Source organism: Penicillium cinerascens (assembly GCF_028974065.1).
Source record: "Penicillium cinerascens strain IBT 15544 chromosome Unknown scaffold_4_segment0_segment0, whole genome shotgun sequence".
Classification (NCBI taxonomy): domain Eukaryota; kingdom Fungi; phylum Ascomycota; class Eurotiomycetes; order Eurotiales; family Aspergillaceae; genus Penicillium; species Penicillium cinerascens.
This window is the reverse complement of record NW_026695297.1, coordinates 2,011,079-2,038,019: the sequence shown is the minus strand read 5'-3', so window position 1 is coordinate 2,038,019 and position 26,941 is coordinate 2,011,079. Positions and strand designations below refer to the sequence as shown.

Sequence of the window (26,941 nt, the reverse complement as noted above, 5' to 3'; positions counted from 1 at the left end):
TTTGATTCTAAGGCTAAACCGTTACCGCCCAAAGCAACCCTTACCTTACGATCCAATTCAAACGTCATGCAGAGGGATATAATCTGAAGACTGATTGCGTTTACACCTTACGAGGAAAGTCCCTAAGAGTAACTCCCAGTGTGATCAATTCGATTGGACTTGGCAGTTCTCGGGGCCAAAATTACTGGACCTAGCCAATAAAACAGAGCTTTCTTGGTAGCGTGTGATTTCACTAGTCCAAGATTGCCCTCGCTAATCCAATATTGTCGAGGACAATCTCTCTAAGGTTTCCTGACCTTTCTCGTCTAGATTTGGATACTGTCTTAGATTACAGATATCCGTCCAGAATACCTTGGCATTTTCGTGCGCCTCGCCATGTGCGTCTAAGCGCTCCCGGGGCAACTTTTTCCATTCCACATCCATATCTGTAAATCCAAAAGAGGCGGAAACATATTCATACCAAATAGGGAAGAAGGCAGCGTATTCCCAGTCAAGGATACCGACAACCTTTGCGTCTTGGACCATAATGTTTCCCAAATTAAGATCGCAATGGGTAAGCACATAGGGTTCGCACTTCGGTAGGCGTTTCTTTAAGTTCTCCAAAACTTGTTGAGGGAGGTGGCGAAGGTTAAGGGCCAGAGCATCCCAGAGCTCTTGGTCAGAGTGAAACGGTCCACGAGGCTCAAGATCGAAAAATAATAAGCCTGGATAGCATGGGCTTTGATCGACACACTGAATAGAGGTTGACGTGACGAGTCGAAGCTGCTTTCTTATTTCCACGACTTGGTCCGCGATATCTATTTTTTGGGGCCCTGACAAAGAACTCCATACCTCCTCAAGCGTCTGACCACTGATACGTTCGTTCAAAACGAAATATCGCTTATCTCGATCGACCCAATCGCGTAAAACCTTCGGGATAGGAATGTCGGTATAGGTCGCTAAATATTTCAATGTTTTGACTTCAACTTTTGCTTTTGGACCCTCGTCGGGCCGGTCTTTCAGAATCACATCTGACCCAATAGACCACACACCCCGTGTAGATGCACCGTAGAATAGTTTAAGGTGGCTTGTATAGTGGCACCGCTTTTCTTTGTCAAGTGTCCACCCGCATGCGACACAACTTTTCTCGAGTGGTTCACCCATTGTGGATAGTTTGTAGGAGGTCGGACCAATTTATTGCAAGAGACAAGTTTCGACTGACGATTGAAAGGAAGAGTGAAAAAAAAAAATTCTAAGCGGAAAGCCCCTTGCTTATATTTTAAGAGACTGACCACCATTGAACTAGTGTCCCCGCCTCCCACGCTCTCTTTCTCTGGGGACTATGGCTTTTTTTACCTTGCAAACAGCAGTTGAGTCAATATAGTATATATGAGGTTATAGGTATAAATGTCAGACAGGCTCTTTTATGCTAGACTCGTTCGGTCGCCAAAGATCCTTGGAGGACAGGCCATCCAGAATACGAAGGAAGTAGCTAGGAGAGCGAGACCTCGATAGAGGCTCTAAGCGCCGCTTTGAGCCTACACAGAAATTATTTGTGTGTAATGCAGAGGAATCAGAGTAGCGTGTGATAAGCCTGCAAGAGGTGCATAGTGTCACAAAAGTTTACGTAGCTTCTATCATTGGGTCATACCCCAGATTGAGGCTCTCTTACCCGTATCTATCTTCTATAAGTTGGCATCATTAGCACTCGAATTTCTCTCCTTTTGCCTCAAGATCACAACCTAGCAATCATCACAAAATCATAAAGCCACAGAAAGCTATCTTATTTGCCAAGATGAATTGTCCACAGTGCGGATACAACCATACCTCTAAGCCTTTTCCATTCACGATCCAGATGACCCGCAAACCATTCATCCCAACAATCTAAGATTTGTGTATTTCTTCCATTGGCTTTGTTGTATGCGTCTTGTACAAGTTTTAATTCCTGTCAGACCAATTTGTTGGTGATCTTGAGTCGTCCCTAGACCTCGGGGTCGTTCAAATAACTGAATACTATGATCACCTAGTTTTTTCTAGCATCAGCTCCCTTTCAGAATCCAACGCTATGGATGTGGCTTACCCTCTTAATTATGGTGAGCGCCTCATTGGGACTCGCATTCTTGACAGCAGCTTGCCAAAGGGAATCCTCCCCTGGGGGCATAGAAACGCCACAACTACCCCATCATCGTCTGGTTAGCAAGGTTGCAAACCAAGTCGAAGGAGCCCAGAAGAAAGAAGAACAAATAAGTACCTGTGCTTTCATGCCGTTCAGTCGCTTTTGCAACATACGAAACTGTTTGTCGTTTGTCCAGCCCTGTTAACGTGGCTCGTTTGCATTATTTCGTCGCTGGATAAGCGCACTAGTAAAGACTCTTGGCTCTAAACACCACTTTCGGGCCAATTAAAAAAGTTTGCACCGAGATCCCAAGTTCTGTTCCTGTCAAGACCCATTTAAATCAAAGTACCAATACCAGTCGAATATCCCAATCCTTCTTTTAGACCGAATCTGACCAGCCCCTATCCATTTTACCATAGCGCCGTCGGTCCTGCCAATGTTAATTGTCGAAAGTGAGAGAAACCTGGGCCTCGTTCTTGGAACATAGAGTGCTCCGTATACAAGCCCCTCTTAGTAAAGGAGTCCATTGTGTGTACTAGGAGGTCAACCCCAAAACTCAATCAACGAGAACAGATAACGAATGACGAAGTAGCAATACTTGGAAAAATGAAAATAATAATCAGATAGGCATCAGGCGAAGAATAAGAGAGATTATAATTATCAGTTCAATAGGAAACCAAAAAGAGAAAAATCAAACTTCCTCCAGGCGTCCCTTCGCGTCCACATTTCTAATTATTATTATTTTTCCGGCTACATTTAGAAAGATGGAGATGCTTAGCCAATGTGCTGATAGCAACGGATCGCAAGGGAACTGAAATACCCTCTACAATAGCGAGAGATACACGACGAGAAGTGATCTCATACGAAATCCATTAGTATATAATATATCGCACTCAATAGCTTGTTTAGCTGAACAAACAACCAATATATACAAAGACATCATTAAAGGGCCTGCAATAATAACATAGCCCCGCCTATAGCCAATGGGTTAGAGAGCGAGAGGCCGGTAGGCGCAGAATTCTTGCTGGTAGTAGTTGAGCCCTTAGCATTGCTGGTAGTTGAGTTCTTATCATTGCTGGTAATTGAGCCCTTAGCATTGCTGACAGTTGAGCCTGCATTAGTGCCTGCAGTTCCAGTGCCACCAGAGTGTCCCGTAGCAGATGATGAAAGGGAGGACGATGAAGATGATGGCTTGGGGCACACGTTGTTATACACAAACTGGTATGGATCGCCACTACAAGTGGTCGCAGACGCAGCGTTGAATGTGCCGTTCGGATAGACCCAGCAAGTGCCAGAGGAATACTGCGAGTTGTCGTCATTGTGCGTATTAAAGACAGCATAGCTGCAGGCATCGGCCTCTGCACATATACTCAAGCAGTTCGATGCACCCGAACTAGCATAACAATTGTCAAAACTGTCACTAGGCGCCGGATACCCGCAGACCGAGGTAATAGCAGAAGGAGTCGCGGTGGCGGCGCAGGCGCCAGAAGTGGTGGTTGCGCTCCCACCAGAACACACGGGCTTGTTGAAGACCGACAGGTAGGGATTGCCGCAATTCGAACTACCCTGGCTCGCATCGTAGTTTTCACCCGGGTACAGCCAACACGTGCCGGTGCCCGTGTAAGGGTTGCCGGCAACGAAGATAACGAAGCTGCAGGGAGGGTTGGCGTTACAGTAGTCCCAGCAATCGGCCGTGCCGCTGCTGGCGACGGCAAAGTCATCTTGAGGTTCCGGGTAGTTGCAGAGCTTGGCGATGAGGGAAGCTGTACAGCTTGGTGCCGCGGAAGTAGAGGTAGTGGACGTGGACGTGGACGTTGGAGATGTCGCTAGAGCCCGTGGAACTAATAGGGCGATAGAGGCCCAGAAAGGAGCGGTCTTCATCATGGTAGCGAGCGTAGGTAAGGAAATAAACGTGTCCAAAATTAGGCGAAGTAATAATATTTAAAAAGGGGCGGTCACTAATACGAATGGTCCTGCCTATTTATAATCACGGTCCCCGCGAAGGGTGTGCTAGCGCAGGACCGACCGAGGGCCCCTGCGGCTTTTCAAATCTCGACACTAGGTAGAAAGGGGACCAAGGTCAAATTTGAATATCACGTGGGAAGTGGTGGAGACAGGAAGACCGTCTCTATCCGGATCACCTCGGAGGTTGTAGCGTGTTTTCAGGATCCACACCCAAGACCAAGCCCTCGCTTACTGCCTGCGCCCAGGGAATGAAAGAAACACTCGGTAGTCCAATTCGGTGTGTAATAAACTGCATAGTAATGTATACGAAACAAGAATTCTAGATCAACACTCATCCAGTATGAGGGGTTGGGTATAAAACGCAAACCACGATGGCTTACGGCGGCTCTGGAACCTGACCAGTAACAACGGAGCTGAGGCTCTCTGGAGTCTACGCGAAACTAGAAAATATCTCTGAAAATACTACCCCGTAATCTTGTGGCGCTCGTTAGAAGACCCAGCTTGGCACAAATTTAGTGCTGTCGCATCTACACCGAGTCTCCTTTTATTTCTTGACCCTCAAATCCGACCTCAGTCTCACGAGCCGCGATCACATCTTAACTATATCTCAACCAAAAAACCACCATGGTCAAGACCCTCACCACCGCCGCATCCCTGCTGATGCTGGCAACAACCGTCTTCGGCGCCTGCGAAACCATAAGCTACACCGCCTGCCAGGACAGCATCGTGCACTACTACGATCCCACAAACGGCGAGGTCTGCGATCCTCTCGACTGCGGAGGCGGCCAAGCCCCAGTCAAATATGACGTCCCCTGCTGTGATGCCTATACGGGCACCGAACCTTGCGTGTCCACAACCTCCACGCTCTCCTGCTGGACGCTTTCGTCCATCTTGGCCTCCTCGACTCCTGCATCTAGCTCCGCCGAAGCTACGGAATCTACTGTGACCGAGACGGTTCCTGCGCCTACTTCTACTAGCGCGGCGAAGACTTCTGAGAATGATACTGGTACCTCCAGTGCTCCTATGACTACGACTGCTCCGACTACTACCAATGCTCCTTCGACTACAGATGCTGCTACTCAATCGACGAGCGAGAAGTCTAGCAATGGGTCCGCTGCCTCGAGTAGCTCTGCCCATCCGGTTTCGACCAATATTGCGGCCGGCTTCGTTGGCTCGTTGAAGGCTGTTGCTGGCGCTGCGATCGGTGCTATTGTCCTGGTTTAGAGGAAACTTAGAAATATTTTTGTATCACCCCGGTTCTGGGTGCTGGGATAGAGGTACTTTACCTGTGCCACCTAAAATATACGAAATATAATGTAATGATTGCGGTGATGGATTGTGTGTTTTTTCTACTCATGATGATAGCTTTAATTCACGGTGTACGAATCGAGCCATTAGCCTGATAATTTGTGAAAATCGATTGCAGCGTAGGTTGCGATGTTCATGTTATGGCCGAGACCGCTTTAGAAGTACAACGATACTTGCGTATGGCCAATGCCTCCCACCACCCACTTGCTCAAGCCTAGATATGACAAAGGTGCAACTAGCCCTAGAGGTAGACACCAGACTGAGTTCCCAGACGTCGACGAATACAAGACTACATGGAGTTCTCGAAGAAGGTGAAATGATCAAGGCATATAGCCGACTTGATTGAAAGACTCAGCGTAACGCCAAGGTTCGTAATCACATCCTGAAGGATAACATCCTCAAAAACGCTCGCTGAACACAGCAGAATGGAAAACAAAAACCACAGAAAAAAAAAGCACAGAAAACAAATCACCTTGGGACCTTGGAAAGGGCGTGATCATCACGAAACCTTTGAACCTCCAGCGCCAAACACAATAAAAGACGTCCACAAGGATTGGGTATCAGTGAACAACGGAATCCCGTCCCTAGCCCTTCCCATTTGCCAAGCCTAGTAAATGGGATTGGAGGAAAGGGCACCACAAACAAACAAAAAGCTCCTTTTGAAGATTTGAAATTTTTGAAATCCCGAAGTCGCGATAGAGAGACAAAAGAGATGGCCGTACAACGTAAAACGTGTCGAAGAGTCGTGAAAATAATAAAAATACAGGGAAGGAAATAACCAGTCCTAGATACGACTGAACTGCGTCCACACGGCACTGAGCCAGCCAGCCGGGATACCGATTTCAGAAGGACAATTCAGAGATGCGGACCATTCACCTCCGTCTAGGAAGGCGAGGACGTCATCGCCGCCGAGACTGGTTGAGAGGAGGGTTGAGTCAGGGCCTTCGGATGAGGTCAGGGGTGGGGAGGGGGCGAGGCCGACTGAGCCTGGGGGAGGGAGGACAGGAACTTGAGCCTGAGTGGCTGCGTTGATGGGGGGAAGTGATTGGGAGTATGGCGGGGGTGGGGCTGAGGGGCGTGATGGGAGCCATGAGTTGATGGGTTGGAGGCGGTTGGTTGTGGCTGTTATGTATTGGGATGGAGATTGGGTGGTTGCTGTGATGGAGGGGAGGCTCGGTGGTGAAGAGGTGTACATTGCGCCATCTGGGTGGTGTTGTTGTAGGGATGGTAACGAGTAGGGTGATTGGGATGGCATAGGTCGGCTGTTGGGGAGAGGGAGGCTTGGGCGGCGGTCTCCCTCGTGGGATGGAGGTGGTAGGCCGGGACTGTTGACTGGGATCCATGACTCGCGACGACCACTGCCACCGTCCAGGGACTGGTCGGTAGGGTCTCCCAGATCGCTCTTCACGGCGTTGCTGCCAGCGTCGCTGGGGATGCGCTCGGCCATCAGCTCTCCAGTGACAGCAATGGCAGTACCGTCCTCGTCCCCCTCAAGCCGGTCCTCGATAGCTCCGAAATCAAGGAAGAGTTTTTCAAGAAGCTTGAACTCCTCAAGACCACCTCCACCCTCACGGATTGAGCGAACACCGTTCGTCATGCCATGGTCAGACGCATCGGACATGCTGTCGAGGCGATTACGCGAGTAGCGACGGTAATCGCGCTTGACCTTGAAGAAGTAGCTGTGCAGGCGGTTCAGGGTGCGGAACCAGCCCACAGCCATCTTCAGACGCGGACGCATCTCTCGCAGGATATCCAAAGCTTTGCGGGCTTGCACCGCACCGGGCTGGTGGCTATCATGACTGGCAGGTGGGGGCTTGGAACCCATCAAACCATCAGCGTCCATGTGCGAGAAATGCGTGCTATAGATGCCGATAAAGGCAGCATTGTAAATGGCAAATCCAACAAGAGGGTTCTCAACAAGGGCTCCGCGGCCTTGGCAGGTAGCCACGAGGTCGATCATTTGTCGAGCCGCCTTGAAAAGCTCGCGGGCACTGTCACGCCAGAAAGCATCGGGCGGGCCGTTGATCTTGTCCGAGGGGAACAATGGCTCGTCCAATGGACCGACGGGCTCATTGCAACGGAGTGGCAAGAAAGGAATATAAGCACGGTGCAAGACAATGACGGACAAGAAATAGACCACATGCATGACAGTGTACGAGGCAAGCGTAGTCTTATACATGATATGGGTGTCAGTATTTCGCAGAGAATATTGCAAGTTGCGAGACAGGCTGTCTTGGAACTCGTTCAATTGCATGCGCAGAGACGCAAAGCGGGAGTCGGGATGCCACGGCGGATATTGCTCGGTCCGTCGACCGCCGGCACAGGACCACTTGGCAATGCTGCCCCAAATGCGAATGATCCGAATCACTCGGCTGAGCACAGACTCTTCGGCGCCGACCTCCCATCGATCAACTTCGTCCTCGCTAGAGTCCTTCCGGCGTGAGACGGGTGACCACGACTTGCCATCCGGCGTTCCATTGGCAGGCGGCAACTTCTCATCACCGAAACCACCCAGACTCTGACGAATGCTTGGGATTTGAACACCCTGGGAGCCAAAACTTTGCGGGCGGCGCCCGGTAGGCTCATATAGTCGGGCTGTCCGTACGCGCTCACCAAAAGCAAACGCATTATCACTCGGAAGTTGGATTCCGAGCTCCTTGACACGAATCATGCGCGGTCGATATTTACCACTGCTCAGGCACCGGTCAAGGATGAAGCAGGCCCAGAAAGTCCGGCGCTTGGTCTCTTGAGAGATAATATCGTCGGAGGTCTGCTCCTTGGTTTCCCGCCGCAGCAAGCCGAAGTGGTCTTCGGACTTGAATCCGGGCGACGAACGAGACATGTCGCGAGGCGGGAACTCATTGTCTAATTCGAACGGCAGGCCCATGGCTTGTGCGAGTCGGATCGCCATGCCGACATAGACCCAGGCGCTCTTTCCACGGCACATGCCCCACTCATGCAGAGCGAGCATTAGCAATGCCTGCACTCGCGCGAGGTCGGGCACGGCGAGACTCGCGCCATCGAGGCCGGCCAGCCGGCTGCGCAAAGCCGTCGCATAATATTCGGATGCCGACAGAGGGTTGGGTGAATGACCAGGCGAGGCCGGCGAGTGATAGGCGACCAACGGCGGATGGAAACGGGCTGTCAAGGCCAATACGCCCAACGGAATCAGGGAAGCCGAGGGATCCGGCTTGGGCACAGAGCGCGCAAGATCTTGCCCATCAATGGAGACAGGCGCGGGTGTAGAGAGTTGCCGGATCTGGCCGAGAAAAGTAGCAGGGTGGAGGAAGGGTAGAAGAGTCGCGAAATGCGACTGGAAAAGGTCGAAGACGGCTTCCCAGACCTTGGCCGTGAGAATAGAAGAGTCGAGCGCATCAAGACCAGCCTTGGAACCGGCGCCCGCGCCCGCGAGCCCGGGTACTTTGCGCGAGCGCACTCGTTTAGGACCGTCCCAGTCGCCGTTCCGGTCCTCGCCGTCCACCAGAGCCTCCAGATTTCGTTTGGCGCCGCTTACGCCGATGGCGGGAGTTGGGTAGACGCATTCTCGGCCGGAGGATTCGCAGGCGCGGCAGGTGGTGTCGATGCCGGCATTGACGCACTTGATCTTACTGCGCCGGCATCGAGCGCAGGCGATGCTGGACCGCATATTGGTAGAAGCAGACGCAACGTCTGCGTCGGGTGTGAAAACTAGACTCGCTCAACGTATTTGCGACGTTCTCCCATCGACGTTCGCAAAAATCGGGGGAAGGAGGTGAGCGTTAGGCGTCGGCAATCGGGGCCTAACGGTCTGGGGTAGTTAGTACTTTATCCTCGAATGCCATACTCTATCCCACGTTCGAACAGGAACGCACGCAAAAGTACTTACAGTCAAGGATGCGCAGTGGGAATCCGGGGAAGCAGAAGGGGGGAAGAGGAAGAGTGTACCTGGGGGAAGAAGGCGGGAATGGGCGGAGTGTGGGGGAAAAGTCAAAGGGTCGGGGCACCGGACCGGGAATGCGAATTAAGTCGGGAGGGAACGGAGTCGAGAACACCGATGAGAAAAGCAAAAAAAAACAAAAAGATGGAGCCGAGAGCCGCTGGGGTGAAATTGCGGAGGCCCAACTATGCAAGGAGTGGAGCCCCCTTCCGGCTGCCGAGCTGGTCGTACTTCTGTATAGTCTACCAACGCGGGCGATCTAAATACCATGTCTCATGGTCGTCCGTACCGAACGGGAGCGACCAACCGTGTGGAACGGGTCAACTAGTGGTCGCACATCTACTTCTTGACCGGCCGCAATCCCAATCATGATCCGGTCACCGTCCGCCATCGGGGGGTTTTGTTTCTCGTAACTAGGATCTCCCCGTCTTCGCTCTCTCATCCTCTGCCCGATCGGCAAGCGTGCTACCCGGACGCAAATCAGACGCCGTGCCGACACGGAAAGTCCAGAATTGGACAAGCGAGAGCTCGGAACGTACAGCGAGATTTCCAACGGTGGTTGGGCAGGATCCGGGGTGGAGCATGAAGTATCCCTTGGGGACGACCCAAGACCCCGGTTGTAGGGCTTGTCCACATGGTTGAGGGGGAACCCGAGCTTGAAAGTCCGTGATCCCTCGGGTATTCCCCTTCCCTTTCGTAATACCAGCCGTCCAATGGACGCCCTGGAGCCTCCGGGGCTCCCCGCGGGGAGACCGATCATTGATCTTCCTTCCTACCCTCCGGAAGTTACATCTGTCCTAGTCTGGCTCTGGTTGATTCTCGCGGCGGCCTCCGTACCGTGTCACGCCCGTGCCCTTTGCCACTGACTCGGCAGCCTGACGGAATACCCTCGAATGCGCGGAATCAACGACCCGACCCGAGATCATCGCTGCATCGCGTCCGTCTGCATCTATACAAATACACGACCGACATGACCGGGCAGCTACCACGCAGTGTGTCAGCATGGCCAACTGTCGAGACGACAACCTTAACCCGGACAAGTCATACACCGAGATCCTCCACGGCAGTCCGCATCTCGGCCCCGTCCGATTCTCATGATTCTCATGATTGGCCCCCATCCTCCGAGGCGCCAGCGAACCGACCCCGGCCAACCCCGCATTTGCTCAATTCGCATTAGGTAAAGTCGGCTCTGGCCCGAATGTCTTCGTCCTTCCCTCCTCGGCGCGATATACCTCGAGAAGGGGTGGACCGTACGCGATCCATTGAACTCTTTGTTCCATCGATTCATCCCTCCATTCCGTCCATCAATCATCCGTGGATTTCCACACCCCATCCCCGACCGCAGAATCTCCGTCGAATCAGCAGTCCCCAAATAATCCCATCTTGTCATGTGGCTGAAGGGGCGGGATATTCGTTTTGCCTCGTGTCAAGCCCGGTGGAGACCCTTTGACTTTTCCCCGGCGGATATTTTCATTTGGCGCACCAGGTACAAACATCCGATGCGGAGAGGCTCCATTGGGTGTCCTCGAGCCCACTCTACTAGGTAGGGTACACTGACACCTTTTGTAACCGTGGCAAAAAGAAAATACTACAGTACATTTCCACCCTTCCTATTTGTCCAACAGCTCCCCAGGTATGTAATGCCTAATTTCCCATCCAGGGGACCGTGTCATCGCTCCATTTTTCGCCGTTCTTTTTTTCCTTGGCTTGGGGCTTTTTCCCACGCGAATGATGTGGGCAACCGGAACCCGGGCAGGAAAACCGAAAAAAAAATACCCTTTACACCTCAGGTGACATTAACGAAAGAAACCCTCCCAGTCCCCCGATTCCCTCCACTGCCCTGATCCACTGCAGTACCCAATTCCAGACCAGGAACTCCCATGCGAACTGCCCTTTTCCCGAACAAACGGGTTTCCCGTGTCGCTCCGGACTACCGAATCGGTCCAGCGTAGGCTCCTCGGCCCCGATGAGCTCATACCTGACGGCACCCTGCACCAAACAGGGCAGCCAGGAAAAGCACTGTAAGCAGGATCAATCCTGGTCCACTGATCACTTCAATCTCAAAAGCGGGAAAATACCCAATCGGGATCTCCACGGCGTCTCTGTCTGTTCCTGTCCCTGGCCCGCTTTGACGCGGAGCCGTGTCCGACCGATCAAGTCGTGAGTCCCACGAATCGCAGCGCACCCCCAGAGGGAAATCGTAGAAGTCAAAAAGTGCGACCCCCACGACCTAGTGAAAACATCTACTAGGGAAACATCGGCCCGAGAAATGCAGTCGTTGAACGTAGCATCGAACAATTCATTTGTTCCTTTTCATTTGTTCTGCCCCAGGTCCCCACATCGGTTCGGGTAAAAAAAACCCCCCCCAAAGCCGGCGCCTCGCTGGGATCCCGATTCCGAGTCGGTCAATTGTTGCCGCGCATGATGATCGCTTAGCCCGACTCCCAACGTGGGGGTTGCATTCATTTCCTATCTATGGCACTCGAATAATAATGCATGAATACGTACACTCTGCAAATGCACGATCGATTGTGATGTGCCGGAAGCTCGGGTTCTAGCTCTAGTCCCGGATTAAGCTAGGGCCCATGTTCAATCGCAGATGTAGAACACTGCCACGGTCTGGGGATATTCAGCCCCCGGACCTCCGTGGGGTGCAGGGACTTGGAGTAAACAAGGTTTGGACTCGGTAAAAGCACAACTCTAATGCTCTTCTACGCTCGCTACTCATCCGGGATTTAGCCTGTTTGGGGCCGGGAGGAGGGGAGGGGAACTCATCTCCGGAGTTTTGATGGTACTTGGGACTTGCGCCTGATTTGGATATTTGGTCCGATATATGGCCGATATTTATCCCTTTAGCCTTGGAGTTTAGGCTGGTTGTTCTTGTCAGTGCTTGTGATGGAATGGTGGGGAGGACTCGATCTGGTGATAGTCTGCTGTCTTTGATAGTGACCCGGAGTTTGGTTGTGTCAACGGGTAAATGGGTGACGTATATGATATGATGCAGCAGGAGTCAAGCTTGTGTATCTGCCACCGTACTCACCCGACCTGAATCCGATTGAGGAATTTTTCTCGGAATTGAAAGCATTCATTAGACGGAACTGGTTACGGTATGAGGAGGACTCAGAAAAAGGGTTTCAAACCTTCCTCGACTGGTGTATTGAGGTTGCTGGGTCTCGAAACCAAAGTGCTTTAGGTCATTTTAGACATTCTGGCGTTGATACAGTAGTTGTCGAAGTCAGTTTCACGTTTCACTCTTTATAAACACTTGATTCCCGGGAAATAAGTCCGTAATAAGCTAATCCTGCTTACAAAGGGTCACCGCTCTATCAGTTGGGCAGAACTCTCGTGGTAATGACCATACCTCACCTTATAACGTATTGTAAGAAGCCTGTAATGATATATCGAATCCCCTAGAATCGCTTGGTAGATCTGGCGACCTGGCAAGATCGCCCACACGCTTTTCGCCCTCCCGCCAGTCCAACGTTGCCATTCTTCCCATATGCAGCACAGCCTTCGTGTATATCTGAACGCCCGCCAGTCATCATACAGAAGGCTGTCTTACAGTACACTGTATAGAGTTAATCCTGGTAGGGAAGGATATTTACATTATTTCCATGGGTTTCGTCATCTGCGACGCGTCTCATTCGTTGCCGGCGTCGAATTTAATTTGGCTCACCCCGTAACTTGGACTTTCTATGGATCTTGGTTACTTTTTAGAATAAGCCCGTCTTGCCGATCATGCATCTCAATCTATTGAACATGAAACATGGGAACACAACTCGGATCACATGCCAACCTAGTCTACAAGAAGCGCTGCATAGCTCAAAGATGGACATATGACATGCTGATGTCCAGGGATGGCTTATTATATTTAGGTCCTCTCGGTCAAGTGCCCGCAGTCCTTGCTTAAGCAAAATCTTGTGATTTGGATATCATTAGGTCAATGATATATGTATCACCTTAATTGACTCGATCCTTGTTAGAAATGTGGTATGCTAGTTATCCACCCTATAGTTGTGTAGGACCCAGTCGGAAGAGCTCTCAACGACGAAAAGACAAGGCCTATAATCCCCAAACGTGCAATAATGTAGAAGTTAAAGCTAACAATAACAGTAACGAGCATAGTCCAAAGAGCGGCTGGGTGAGTGAGGCCAACCATGAAGGAAGGAAGCAGGTCCTTTGAGTTGGGGAGAGTTGCAGCGTCCGCGAGACCACCCACTAGGCATGTGCCGAAAGCCGTAGCAATAGATGCGAGGGAAAAGACATGCCAAGATATCAGCTCGGCGCGAGTTGCGAAAGGAAAATCCCATCTATCCGGGAAAAGGTTACCGTTAGCTTACAGAGACGATTGCGGCAAAAGGAAAGTTCAGTCTTACGCGGCCACATGAATCCCACAGTAAAGAAAAGCAGTGAGACTGCATATCACATCAAAGATAAAGATTTCAAATGGCGTTTTGATAAAATCATTACCAAGTGCCTCATCGATCGTCCCGAGGTCTTCAATATCTCTGCGTAAGAAAGGCGTTCGAACGGTCTTCCACAAGACAGACATCCAGTTATCCTCGTTAACGAGAGCTCGTACATGAACCCACCCTGTGGAATTCCCCTCTATAATATTGCGGACCTCAATTGGCACATCATCACGGTTACATCGTAGATAGACTGCGATAGACGTGCCCATGTCTTTGGGCTTATACCACCATACTCCATATATTAAAATAGCACAGGCCACGTAGGCAACAGTTGACAATTCGATGGGGGATACGGGAAGATCGTAGGCCCATCTTACGATGACGTTGCATAAAAACCAGGTGCTTTGAAGGACGGTAAAGAACTTGGCAAACGAGTCTGCTTTCGCTCGATCTTCGATTTCCTGGTCTCGAAAGTCTGAACAGTGGAGCATACCGGCCTGTATGAGAGGTTTCATATCGCGGGGCTGTATTGTGTAGATCCATTGATCCTGCGTCTGCAACACGAGTCCACCAGCGATGACACAGAAGCATTGACGGAGCGTCCATTCGGTGTGGACTGGATGTAGATAAACGTGATCCAAGTTTTCGACTTGTTCAAGCGGCCTAGTCCGCTGTGATAGCCATAGTTTTGGCTCTGATGATTCGGCGTCTCGTGTTTTCTGTACTTTGTTGCAAACTGTCTGCAAAGTTCTCGCATTGGCGAGCTGATCGGTCGCTGCCAGGAAGGTCACCTCAGGGGCTAAGATAGTTAGAACCCACAGACGTATTTTTTTTATTGTACATCTTGCAACGGAAATATTGCGAGGGGGAACATCCATATGAAGAAGAGTCCACGTGCAGGCAAAAATTGTTGAAAAACAAGTCCACATGATGTCCCATGCCGAACGACTGTTCCCGTCTAACTGCCAGCTGAGCAGAGGTGTCGAGCTAGACGCCATAGATTGGCCCACAAAAAAGGACAACAAGATTAGGATGCGCATGGGGCCCAGGGCAGATCCGTCCATCGATGGATGAAGGTTGTTGCACATAATCTTCGCTTCTGGTGCAAGACGCGAGCGTTATGGCCAGGAAGTTCCTGATGTTCAGAGGGGAGAGGAGGTACCGTGTCTGCTAATTTCGTGTAAAATACACCACCTATGGTACTGAAGTCGTATTGTAAAATAAATGAACTATTGTAGAAAGCGATCCAGATCAAAAGTGCTTAAAATAACATCCAATCAGAACTCCTATATGTGGGATTTATTTTCCGGGAATGAAGTCCCAAGAGTGTGAGGTCAAATTAAATTCGAAAGCTACTGTATCTCTGAATGTTGCTGGAGTTCAAAATACAACGTAGTTCGCAATAGTGCCTGTAAACGAGCAGCAGTAGCGCTTCATGTGTACTGGGACAGGTAGAATTCTAGGGCTGGAATGCATTCGCAAGTGCATAATAGTCCGCGGAGGTGTTCACCATAATGATATCAATACTTGACATGAATTCTGAAACAGGGGATATCCGCAAGCTTCTTTTTGGATTTTCAACGTTTTTGCTGCCTCTGGGCTTCCAAATTGCTATTTCCTGAACGGTTTCGAGATCCCAGATGGTTGGATCAAGTTGGCCCAATGTTGGCCCAATGCAGTTGTCCGAGAACCACCTTTGCACTCGCTTCGCGACTTAGTCATTCTCCATCGAGAAGCCAAGCTGGAAAACCTCAATGTTTTTGCCTGCGTCCGAAGTGAGTGCAGACGAGGAACAGAAACCGGAGCTTGTGAAGGTTTTGGGGTTCAGACTGATGCTACGAGGATCATAAGATTGCATATCTGATTTGTACGATGATATATTTTTGGAAGAGACATTAAAGTGACTATTCTCAACAATTGTACAACCGAGATATAGTATACAGTGGGGAATAAATAAAGATAAGAAAGGAGAACCCATGATATGAGCAAGTAGCAGTTCTAACCCGATCAAGACTCACAGAGCCAATTGATCAATGAACCTAGATGAACCTGTACCGAAAATTAGCACCCCAATCGAATCAATCCGGACTCGGAAGTTAACATACCAAGCAGCGATGGCAATAATCAGATACATCATCATAAGCAAGACGCCTTCAAGCCAGTGAGACTTGCCATCCGCAATAAGATAGTTGACCAGCAGAACAGAGACGAAGAGAACGATAATCTGGAAAGGGTCGAAGTTGAGGGTCTGCAGTAGCAGTTGTCAGTTTCGATTCGACCAATGTTTTCCAAAAGGTTTGGGATGTTGCCATACCATGTCATGAACACCAAGAATCCATCCCAGAACTACAGAAAAAGGCAGAACCAGCAAAGCAATCTGCATACTCGAGCCCACGGCAACACCAATCGCAAGATCCATCTTATCTTTGCAGGCCACCGTTACTGCGGTAGCGTGCTCCGCGGCATTACCGACGATAGGAAGGAGGATTAATCCGACGAAAGTCTCGCCGATGTGGCCCGTTGCGGTTAACGCGGAAATGGAGTCGACCTATTTCATTCCATTAGCTCACGTCCATAAAACAAACCACAGATGAGCATACCATAAACTCCGCACAAACAGCCACGAGCGCAGTCGAAAGACCCAGCGTGAGCAGCGCAACCAGGATAGTAAGCTGGGGTTGCTCAGGCTCATCATCCGGATCCTGAAGCTCGATCTGCTGAGCATTCTCGCCGCCCATGGCCGCGGCGCTCATTTTGGCGATCTGGGCTATACCACGGTTGGCATCGCCTTCGCCGATTCGTTGACGCCGTTTCTCAACTTTGGGGCTGGGGCGGTTGTACATGTCGACATGGGACTTGAGTTGGAAGAAGAGATAGCAGCCGTAGGTGATTAGGAGGAGGATGCTGGTTCCCCGAGAGAGGGGGGGCTGTATTGTCGGCGTGTGCTAAATTTCATTAGTATCGACAGCTGAGACAGGTTAATGGGACTCACAGGCGGTAGACCATTTGTTGAACGCGGTAGGGATGATCAAGCTACCCACAGCTAGTGCGAGTAGACTAGCCGCAGTCTGCGCGACGACGACGTTGAAATGCTGCTCCACGCGGTTAATACCGCCGAAGAAGAAGCACATTCCCATGACAAGGAGTAAGTTCGAAAGCATACTGCCGATCAGCGAAGTTTGTACGATCAGAACCTCCTTCTTGACCAGCGCAATGATAGCAACGATCAACTCGACGGCGTTACCGAACGACGCGTTCAACAATCCGCCGATCGTCTCACCGGTCCGCAGGGCGATTTCCTCTGTCGCGTAACTCAGCATGGCCGCGAGTGGAATAATGGCAATGAAATTGACCACGAAGATGGCAATTGGATTCGCTTTGACAACGTGCAGCGCAATACCCGCCGGCGCGGCGAGAATCAGGACATTGATCCACGAGTTCAGGATCGTTGCGCGCAGCTGCGATGCCACGGTGAACTTGGGGCCATCGATAGACTTGTCATCCTCAGGCTCGGATTCCGACGAGCTACGTCCGAACTTCCAAGGGTGTCGATTGCGCGGCTTTGCAGGTTCCTCCATGCCCCGAGACACGTTGATAGGCTCTTGGCTTATCATTGAAGGGTCGGGGTCCGGTTCCGTAGTGTACTGGTCGCTGCCCGCAGACTCGGGAGGCTGCATTGTTGCCGAACCAAGGCCACCGATATCGCGGGACTGGCCCGGGCCGCCGGGGGCGCGGGTGTTGTCCAGTTCCAAGTCTGTGGAGCGGGTGCGCTGGGGTCGTCTGCGGAACTTCTTGAAAGGGTTATGCGAGGGCTGGTCATCTTCACCGTACCAAGCCAGATTGCGGGCATGACGGCGGTAGATATCTGCCATGGTGTGAGTAATGGCATGTGAATTGCACGTAGCAGTGTTATAGAACTCACGCATTATGGCAGGGTATCAGTTGGGAGGTATTATTGAACGAGTTTGAGGGAATAATCTGGATGCCAATAAGTACTTGGGCAGATATGGGAGCATGCCAGGGTAGGCAGTGGCCTCCGCGCCACGGCCTTACGACAGCGCTGTGCACACGCGCGGATCAATGACACGTACGGAAGTCCGTTTCAATAAGCCTGGGCCATACGACTTGAGGTGAAGAGGCGAGTCGCGAATACGGTAGCGACGTGGCACAGCCTCAGGTGCAGCCACAGGATGGTTTTAGGGGCGGGCACTAGGGTGATCAAAGGAAATTTGAATTCTGAAAGACGTGGGTTCTGTCTGCGCACACACGCGGGAGGTGGACGAGGTCGCGTGTCAAGCGAGGAGCAAGGGGAGGCAGAATCAAGCAAGCGAATGGACAGTTCTCGAACGAACAAATTTCAAAGACGGAAAAAGAAAGGAGAGAAGATAGAACAGGGTTTCATTGTTCAAAGTTTGGCTAACTATTGCATATGGTTTGGGGGACAAACACAGCCACACCGAACAGGGGGCGATCGCGAATCCGGCGGAAATTGAAGCTTGGCATCCTGGAGGTCCTTGCGACCGGTCGGTTTGGTATAGAGTGCTGCTTAGAGTACTGCGGCAACGGTCCATGCCTGAATCAGTAGGTTTGCCAATCGAGGCCCTCGTTTGATTTCCCCTTTTCTTGGGAATCCTCGTGACGGTACAGTGGTGCGTTGGCAGGTCGGGGAGAGTGACACGAACAAGCGAACCAAGCCCAGCCAAGGAACCAAAGGCCTCGGCGAAGCTTTGGCTTGCTTGGGCTTCTTGGCTCAACGAGAATTGCGGAATTCTCGACGAACATTTTGAAATGTTGAGGTCATCCCGCATGGGTAATCCGGGTTTCCCATCAGGCACGCTGTTGACAGTGTTGACACCGACACTGGGCACGGAGAGGTCCGCGGGCGTTGATTGGCGATGTTCGGATTCAAGGACCCGTTCTTGGCACGAAGCGATCAACTTCGTTTGGCAATTCGTTCGATTTGCCCCGTTCCTTGTTTCGTTGGGCTTTCGCAATCGCCAATCACGTGTGTGATGGTGTGAATGCTGTCGATGGCTGATTCATTGTATTACCCTGTCGAGGACAGGGCCACGATGAGGCTGGAGTCGGTTAGCCAATACGTCGGTGGCTTGTGGCTTGTGAGATATTATCTGTGGGGTTCCACAAGGGGTCGGGGATGCGCATCGCTCTGCAGCCACATCACTCAGAGTCGGTGAGGGCTCGTCATGCGATGTCCTGTTCGAGTAATCTGTTCGGCCGTATTAGCTGCTGTGGCTGGTGAATTGGGTCAGTGCGTAGCGCCTCTCATCCTGGCGCAGTACCCCGAGGTCAGAGCTCAGAGCGTGAAAAACTACCCAAGTAGAGAAAAGCTGAAGGAAGTGGGAGGCCTGGTGTAGCGTGGGGTATAAGGCTGAAATAAAGCATTCGCCCTCCTGGGCCGCGCGCCTCGATCTACCAGGATTTTCGTCTGTTATTGTTGCTGCCTGGCGCTTCTATATTTAGTTTTATCTCATTCGTCCCTTCCTACAGTGCACTGCAAGTATCTTTATCACTTATGCTATGGCTACCTGGTGTTTGAGCTCGCGCCCTATCTATTCTGCCCGGTTTTGACAGGTACGAGGTAGGGAGTGCTCTTGATTTCTCGGCATCATCCAGACCGCTAGTTCTAGGCAACCACTGAGGCATTCCACTTTTCTGAGAAGAAATACGGGCTCCGACTCTTGGGGCAAGGTTAAATACAGGTGGGCTGACCGTCATACAAGGGATCCAACAGAAACGACTCCCATCGCACCGTTCTTCTGCCACTTTTGACCGCCTGCCAAGATCTGCCTTCAACCCCAGATGCCTTCCGCCCGCAACCCAGTCACATTGACCTTGGAATGATCCCCGAATTGACCGCTAGTCAGAACATTTGGAGTGTGTGGCCAAAGGACGAAACATTTACGCAGTGATGGCTTTAGATAATCAGAGATAGGTCTGCTTCTCGCCTACTCGATGTATTCTTTGTCTTGTACCTACGTCATTGCTGAGTGAAACTCCTGCGTCATCGCCCCTATCACTTATAATCAGCTCTTGTTTATTCAGACTATAATAAGAATATAATGATTATTAGCCACTAGGACGCTCGTCGAGTTGCTTTGGGGCATGTCATGGTATCTGGGGGCCAACTATAATATCGGGGGCCGTGGCAAATCTAGGTACATCTATGTAGGTGAGATCATAATACGTAAAAACCCTAGAATATTTAAGTAACCTATGCCCGCCAACATAATCAATATCTACATCTCTCATTCTAAGCTGAACCAAAATATCTACATCTCTCATTTAAAGTTGAATCCAAAATACCATTTTTCCATTATGTCAGGCGTCTTGTTATTCTGTACTGCCGAGGAAACCAAACCTGTAAGCCTATGCTTATATCTATCACCAAGTTACCACTTCTGATTTAGGGCCATTAGCTCATTCCCAAGATTTTGGAAGCCCACAACCGGGGAAAACGGATGTTCTTCCTTGTCGAATCAAACAATATGCCAAGTCACCTCGACGGACTCAAACAAGAGTTGCAAGAAGACGAACCCTTCGAATCTGCTTTTATCAATGCCTCTGAGGAGCAGTGCAAAAGCTGGGCTCTAGAGAAGCAGTATGAGGTCAATTTCATCGAGCAGAACATCATTGGCATTGCAGATGCGCGCACTGCTAGGGATGGAACTATCTTAATGAGTCGCTATAAAACGGATGTGCCTTCGGAGGATTTCCCCGAATGGGGCGGTCCCCTCCCGCCGCAGATCAACACCTGGTATAACTGGCGTATCAAACCTGATGGAGCCCCCGAGGTATATATATCTCTGGTTTATGGCCCACCAGAGAGTGTTCTCCCAACCTATTTTGCACGCAAAGAAGAGTTGACCAACGAGAAGGGTGTCTTTGACACTGATAAGGCGGGTTCGTATGTTATGGGCAAATATCCTGAGACGGGTGAGAAAATCCCGGCTTAAGACCTTGAGCCATTGGAAAGCTTTTCAAGGGAGGATAACATGTGGGTAGATTTATAGCTTTGTGAAATGAACACCAATACATTGATTTTTGAAAAAGTGAATTTTCAAAATATTGTAGATTATCGTGTATAACGGTAGCGTTGAGAATCGCAGATATATCCTAGTTTGCCTGCTGGTGGGCTACAAGGTGACTGACTCTCCTTGCAGTAAGATCTTTCTAAAAATCACCTGAAAGTTTTCGCTTATGAATTGACTTAGTAGATAACTAGATAGTAATTGGAACCTCCATAAATTGTTATAGAAACAAAACGATCGAGCAATATCAGTGTAGGAGGGAAGAAAAGCTAAGTGTATAACGAGTGTGATTGAATTTCAATGAAATCCCAGCAGGTAAAATAAGGATACAAGGAAGTCGACATTTTTTTGGTTTTTTTCTCAAAATAGCAGCACTGCGCCTCTCGCATGTATCTCATGATAGTAAAACCACGCGAAGCATGCAAGAAGCCATACCAAACTCAAACCAGAAATGACAAGAACATGTGAACAAGGATGAAACAATTCGACAAGTCTCTAACCATCATCACCTTGGGACAGTATTCCCCGCAACATATAATGCAGTCCACGCCTGTTTAGCAATGGGTTCCGCGGTTGGACATGCAGACATTGGTGCAAGTCGAGTGAACCAAGACCTTCTCGGTCTTTCCAGAGATACCATTGCTGGTACACTGTTTGAAGACTATTTGTTATTATTAGTAAGATTTATTGAATACGGAAGCAAGAGTCGTTTGACTTACTGTTTTCGGCATAAGTAGCCAGATCTCCCTTGGTAAGGCCGGGGATTGTATTATGCCACGAGACACAGCAATACTCATCATCCTCCGATTCACCCTTGTAGCAAATCTGACGAGGCGATCCCGCAACTGCGACGTCCGAGTAACCCTGGAGATGAGTAACGAGCTTGTCGCAGACTTCATTACGCGCCGCATGCTTGCTATGGCAGTTAATTTTTGCGGTAGATGAGCAGGATGCACGGTCCTGGAGAGCCTCTGTCTCTGTGCCGGTGTTGTCGCCATGGCCAAAATAGATGAGTTGGCCACCGTCGCTGCCATCCTCTCGAAAGAGCTCGACCAGCTCGTTCGTGGCCTTTTCCTTCAAAGGAGAAGCCATCAGACCAGTGGCCATGGCAAAAGCGAGGATAAGGGTGGTGGATTGAAAATGCATCTTGAAACTTTGATTGTGTCGTAGTTTGTATTTGTTGGTGAATTGAAGAAAAAGATGAAATATTATCAGGTTTGTAATGTGATCTGAGATCTTTATGGCGAGGACTCTAGCCACCCTTTTATACATTTGCCTTCCTGTCTCGACAGTGCTATTTCCAACTTGTTATGTGGCTTCGTTATTCTTAGCCCCTTCATCACGGCCGGCCCCGGTGGCGACCTCACCTCGTTTACTATCCTGAGACTATCCTAAGAGCCATTGACAAGGCACAGATTGCCCCGATACTACCTATTGCTTCACGGGTAGCCTGAGGTTGACGTCACATCATCTTTTACTTTGTAAGGGGCCATTTAGGAGATGCCGTTGGATTTGAGGCTATTATTAGCCTGCTGCTTCATCTCCGCTCTTGGCAGCGACAATTCTTGGCAGCGACAACTAATCGATCGACCAACGTAAGCAATGATGGGTATCCGAAGATGCGATGACCCGCAAACTGGGGCCATTGATGACGTACTAATAGCCCGGGGTCGCATGAGGCGTAAGGGTCAGGAGGGACTTCAATGGTCCATTAGGAAATATACTTCTTTCTACAAAGCTGACGGCTGGATATCCAGAGTAGAAATAAAGTTTGAATGCTAGCTAAGGTTTGACTAAAGCGGAAATTGTCTCGATTTCTGCCCCCAAGGAACGCGCCCCAAAAGGCTCCATATTAGAAATAAAAATAAAACAGACACAGTCAGATTTATAGAGATTTTACGAAACGCGAGAACAGAAGACAAAGTATTTAAAGGAAGCTCGAGAAGATACAACGTCAATGTATAACCACGAAGCCCAATTTTGTTTACCAGCCACTTATATCGAGATTATATCAGAAGCCTTGCACAATGATTTCCAAAAACCTTTTCTTCCTCACATTGCTATTCCCTGCCGCATTTGCAGCTCCAATTGGCGACTCTTCCAACAACGAAGGGCTTGTCAAGCGAGCTGGCGGCAGTCGCAATGATCCGGTTCACGCAACCTTCGACATTACAGGTTGGGAAGATATAGCCGAAGAGAACTGCTACGCAATGCTTTGCATTAGGAACGGGGATCGGGTGTAGTGAGTATAGCCCCGAGAGACGGGTGCTATCACTCGCGCTCGTGACATTACATTAATGATTTTTAGCCAACGAGTCGCCACGGAAACTGCAAGTGATCTCAACTACAGACAGTCAGGAGCAGCATTCCACCCATTCTACGAGTCACAACTGGGAAGTCGGCACACTGAGCAGATCAATGCCGATACCACCAGTGCGGAAGAGTTCCCCTGGAAGAGTACACAACAAGGGGGTGAAAACGGCTACGTGTTCCCAGCAACAATTGAACAGCAACGGGGTAAGTTGATAATGGCTATTACCCAAATTATTTTCATTGTGGATTTTGGAATATTGACGGAAAAATTAGTCCAAGGTGCAGCAATCGGTCATGGTTATGCCGGTGTCGTCAACTTTAACGAGTGGTTCAGCATAACCTTTACGGGAGCGTGGGTCACACTAATATCACTTACAATGTTAATGACTCTTAGCTAACAAATTATTTCTTCTTTATGGTAGTGGAATGGGCGACTACTGCCGAGCTCTTTTTTCCAACCCGCCGGACACGAGCATCTGCAAGAAGAAAGACCACAAGCAAGCACTATTTGGTACTCCGAACGTAAATATCTCCAATCGGGCCTACCAGGTGGTCAAGACCGGGAAAACGCCCTATGCCTTCAAGCACGTTAGTGGTGATTATGACGGCAAAATAACGAAGCGAGGTGAAACCAGCGAGACGCCAGAGGAAGCTGGGAGCGAGAAGACTGGTCCCAGTGAGGACAGTGTTACCAAGCAAGGTGCAACTTTGTAAAGTCCGATGATATCAGGGAACATATGGCATCTGACGAGGAAGATGGTGATGGAAAGCTTCTGGTTAACATCAAATTGGAGATCGTCATGGAAGATTTGTGGTGATAATGGGCCCACCTGTCCGTCCTATTTGACAAGCCTTTCTTAGTGTAACTGTTCATTTCTTTTCCTTTTTGCTTTTTTTTTTGCTTTCGGTCTTGGGCGACCTTCCAGTGCCAGCGCGATGGCTTTTTGAGATTTGTGTTATTTCCTATAGCCAACCAATAACATTTATTTGGCCTCTACAACATTGCTTCTGTTGGTCTGGACTTCTTGCTACTATATGACTAACAAGTCTCAATACATCGTGCACAAGACCGCAAAAAAAATAAAATCTGGCTCTGCAGGGTTGGATCTTTCGCGATCAAGTGATATGTAAGCCTTGCGTTGGTTGTAAAACTCGAAAACAGAGCTGGGTTGCTTGGATGAGAGCAGGTGTTTTTGAAGCGCGATCGCTCGTTGAACAGCAATGTAGGGGCGCCGCGAGATCTGGGTTCATGTAATCGACGCGGAAAGCTGGCATGTTGCACATACGCATTACATGCAATGCCGCGCTTCGGTCTTTCGACGGCGGGATGACATGATCTCTTCTACGTCTTACATGGCAATTTCGCCTGCCTGTGGATAGATTGTGAGCCCGATTATACCCCCTGGCCGTGGAATCCTAAAAGTTTGGGAAAAACGAAAACTCGAGCATCGTTACGCGGGATTCAGTGTCTGGAACACGAAATATATTCCATTTTGGTAACTCAACTTATCAGTCACAAATATTAAACAATGACAGTCAAACCATACATACAGTACAAAGATGATATCTGGATCAGAACCTACTCTCTAGACCTAGACAATATACTCTTGAGGGTGCTACGCGTTGACAAAGGTTCGTGGTGGTGTCCGGTTGTTTGTGCTAGGAGGGAGCGGGAAGTAGGCTCGGTAACAATTGAATCAGCGCCACTCATCCGAATCCCAGCTGCCAAACATAGTCCATGGAGTATTTGATCTTTTGGATATTCAATCAATACTGACTGGCCGTAGAGATTCAAGGTGGTCGACCGGGAGAGCGTATCTTCAGTCTTCAAGAACTCGAACACAACCTTGTCTTGCTTAAAAGACCACACCAGGGTCTTCCCCGCAGACTAGGCATCAATTTCCAGCGAAATTGCAGTGACACATTTGCCCAAACAGTCCATTTACGAGTCGTCGATATCCACACAGCACCGAGGTTTACAATACCAAGCCAAGGAAATAACCAAATCAAGCAAGCTGGGGTAAAGCTTGGCCCATTTCCCCAAGCTTTAGCCAAGCTTCAACTCCGCTTGACTCAACTTCATGTATCTCATTCCCTCGAGCTCATGATTCCATCGTCGGTGGAATTCGCACAGCAATAGGCTAGGAATCAATCACCAGCCTGATACAGAGGACGCATCTACATACAGTCTGAAATGTTCCTCCGTACTACTGCTTCAACGACAGTAAACTCATCAAAAGCAAAGCACGACAGATACCTCTTCATTAACCCAAGCAACTTTCTCCCAACCCCCTAGCGACAACCCCCTATACATACATCCATAACACGCCCATGCAGACATATACGTCACGTCCGATCCTCGGAACAGGAGTCCTCGTTTCTCCATCACCGAGACTATTGAACACTAAAAAGCTTGATGAAGGAAACGGAACGCACACTTCTGTGACAGCCGCTTCGAATCAGAAGGGTGTGTGCAGCGCTGGGCTCCATCGATATGTGCGCCCGCCCCATCCCGCCCGCGTTGATAGTCAGGGGTAGGCCACAGTTGATCGTCTATGCAAGGGACGGAACAAATGGAGAATTACGCGAGTTAGGCAAGATCGTGCGACAATCACCCAATGATTATTCAGTCTGTACGGATTAAATGTAATTCATCTAGCTGTGCCGTCTTGGCCCATGGGGCGGACGGGACTTGACCAGTGGCCCCACCGAGTAAAAATAGTCGTCAGGGTTTGACAGTCTTCCATTCCGCTGTTACTGGCCGATGAGTCTGGGGACCTTTTCTTTTTTTTGGTACCGGTACGGGGACTAAATTACGGGGGTTGGGTTTCAGGGTGGCGATGGTGTCGGAAACGAAATGTGTCTGCCTGTAACATAAACTCCAAATTGACGTAGATTGGAATGCGGCACGCCTGTCGAGCCGAGTCCGTGTGCGATGCTGAAAGCCCGGTGGCTAGTCAAGGGTTACTTGCGTCTTATATAAAAGATCGCCCGAGCACGGACGCGGCACAGTTCATACTGAGACCGTATCGACGTCATCAGCCTTTGCAGTGTCTAGGACTTTCGAGTCAAGATGCATGGACGAGGAGAACGGAAATAGAAAAGGATGAAACAATGCCAGCCGCTCCCGAATTCCAATCGACATCACGGGAAACAAGGATCGTCCTCGGCAGTCGAGAACAAGCTTTTGGCTGATGCAGGGCGAAGGGATGGGTACGGGATCTGGGCTTGTCCTGTGAACCGTGGCAAAAACAGGCCGACCACATTCCTCCGAGGCAGAGAGGCGTTAATTTTTTGTTTGTGATTTTGGATCAGAATTGAGTGTGGGCTCGCAACATCGGCCAGTCAGGGTCCAGAAATCCACCCGTATTTGCTGCTTGTAACCCGACCCAGGGAAGTGGAGGTGGTGGACCATGGACGGCTTACTAGCGAATATAAAAGTGGAGGAAATCGTCTCAGGGGCGACGCTAACGCGGCAGGGTCATTGGCGCAGGGATCAAATACTCCACCGGAACCGAAACGGTGGATCTTCAGGGCCTTTCAGGGACCAATTGATATCATTATCGGAAGTCTCACAACATCGTTTGTGCTGGATCTGCTTGTTGTCCTAGCCTCTGACAGGATACTCCAGTGATGTGCACACCCACCGGCACAGCCCGCTTGATGATGCGTCGCCACCTCGCGCCGTCAATGGAGGATGGGACGGGGAAAGGGAGGGTACATGGCTCCCCAGCGTCATCCAGTGCATCTCCAAGTACCCAGAAACCCCTTGGCAACCCACTCTCTCCCTACGCCAATCACTATTATTGCCCTTCTTCTCCCACTTCTCAATCTTCCTTTCTTTCTTCATCGCTTTCGGTCGTTTACACCAGTCACTCATTCC

At 50.0% G+C, this 26,941-nt stretch overlaps 9 protein-coding genes across 9 annotated transcripts; 3 read left to right on the top strand and 6 right to left on the bottom strand.

Annotated features, from left to right (window-relative positions):
* Positions 1–252: 252 nt before the first annotated feature.
* On the bottom strand, positions 253–1,143 carry N7498_008747 (uncharacterized protein; the record flags this gene model as incomplete). Its single annotated transcript, XM_058455809.1, has 1 exon — positions 253–1,143. The coding sequence occupies one exon, from the start codon at positions 1,141–1,143 to the stop codon at positions 253–255; it is 891 nt and encodes a 296-aa protein (XP_058305797.1).
* Positions 1,144–3,037: 1,894 nt separating this feature from the next.
* On the bottom strand, positions 3,038–3,979 carry N7498_008746 (uncharacterized protein; the record flags this gene model as incomplete). The annotated part of the gene is made up of 1 exon (XM_058455808.1): positions 3,038–3,979. One exon carries the CDS (start codon positions 3,977–3,979, stop codon positions 3,038–3,040), a length of 942 nt encoding a protein of 313 aa, XP_058305796.1.
* A 705-nt stretch (positions 3,980–4,684) lies between these two features.
* N7498_008745 (uncharacterized protein) lies at positions 4,685–5,284 on the top strand (the record flags this gene model as incomplete). The annotated part of the gene is made up of 1 exon (XM_058455807.1): positions 4,685–5,284. The coding sequence occupies one exon, from the start codon at positions 4,685–4,687 to the stop codon at positions 5,282–5,284; it is 600 nt and encodes a 199-aa protein (XP_058305795.1).
* Positions 5,285–6,152: 868 nt separating this feature from the next.
* On the bottom strand, positions 6,153–9,014 carry N7498_008744 (putative C6 transcription factor; the record flags this gene model as incomplete). Its single annotated transcript, XM_058455806.1, has 1 exon — positions 6,153–9,014. One exon carries the CDS (start codon positions 9,012–9,014, stop codon positions 6,153–6,155), a length of 2,862 nt encoding a protein of 953 aa, XP_058305794.1.
* Positions 9,015–13,263: 4,249 nt separating this feature from the next.
* On the bottom strand, positions 13,264–14,760 carry N7498_008743 (uncharacterized protein; the record flags this gene model as incomplete). The annotated part of the gene is made up of 2 exons (XM_058455805.1): positions 13,264–13,594; positions 13,661–14,760. 2 exons carry the CDS (start codon positions 14,758–14,760, stop codon positions 13,264–13,266), a joined length of 1,431 nt encoding a protein of 476 aa, XP_058305793.1.
* Positions 14,761–15,735: 975 nt separating this feature from the next.
* N7498_008742 (hydrogen/calcium exchanger domain-containing protein) lies at positions 15,736–17,622 on the bottom strand (the record flags this gene model as incomplete). Its single annotated transcript, XM_058455804.1, has 6 exons — positions 15,736–15,745; positions 15,802–15,944; positions 16,011–16,244; positions 16,297–16,641; positions 16,738–17,561; positions 17,619–17,622. The coding sequence occupies 6 exons, from the start codon at positions 17,620–17,622 to the stop codon at positions 15,736–15,738; spliced, it is 1,560 nt and encodes a 519-aa protein (XP_058305792.1).
* Positions 17,623–20,202: 2,580 nt separating this feature from the next.
* On the top strand, positions 20,203–20,670 carry N7498_008741 (uncharacterized protein; the record flags this gene model as incomplete). The annotated part of the gene is made up of 1 exon (XM_058455803.1): positions 20,203–20,670. The coding sequence occupies one exon, from the start codon at positions 20,203–20,205 to the stop codon at positions 20,668–20,670; it is 468 nt and encodes a 155-aa protein (XP_058305791.1).
* Positions 20,671–21,299: 629 nt separating this feature from the next.
* N7498_008740 (uncharacterized protein) lies at positions 21,300–21,891 on the bottom strand (the record flags this gene model as incomplete). Its single annotated transcript, XM_058455802.1, has 2 exons — positions 21,300–21,406; positions 21,465–21,891. 2 exons carry the CDS (start codon positions 21,889–21,891, stop codon positions 21,300–21,302), a joined length of 534 nt encoding a protein of 177 aa, XP_058305790.1.
* Positions 21,892–22,772: 881 nt separating this feature from the next.
* N7498_008739 (uncharacterized protein) lies at positions 22,773–23,772 on the top strand (the record flags this gene model as incomplete). Its single annotated transcript, XM_058455801.1, has 4 exons — positions 22,773–22,987; positions 23,054–23,262; positions 23,332–23,410; positions 23,481–23,772. 4 exons carry the CDS (start codon positions 22,773–22,775, stop codon positions 23,770–23,772), a joined length of 795 nt encoding a protein of 264 aa, XP_058305789.1.
* Positions 23,773–26,941: the final 3,169 nt, after the last annotated feature.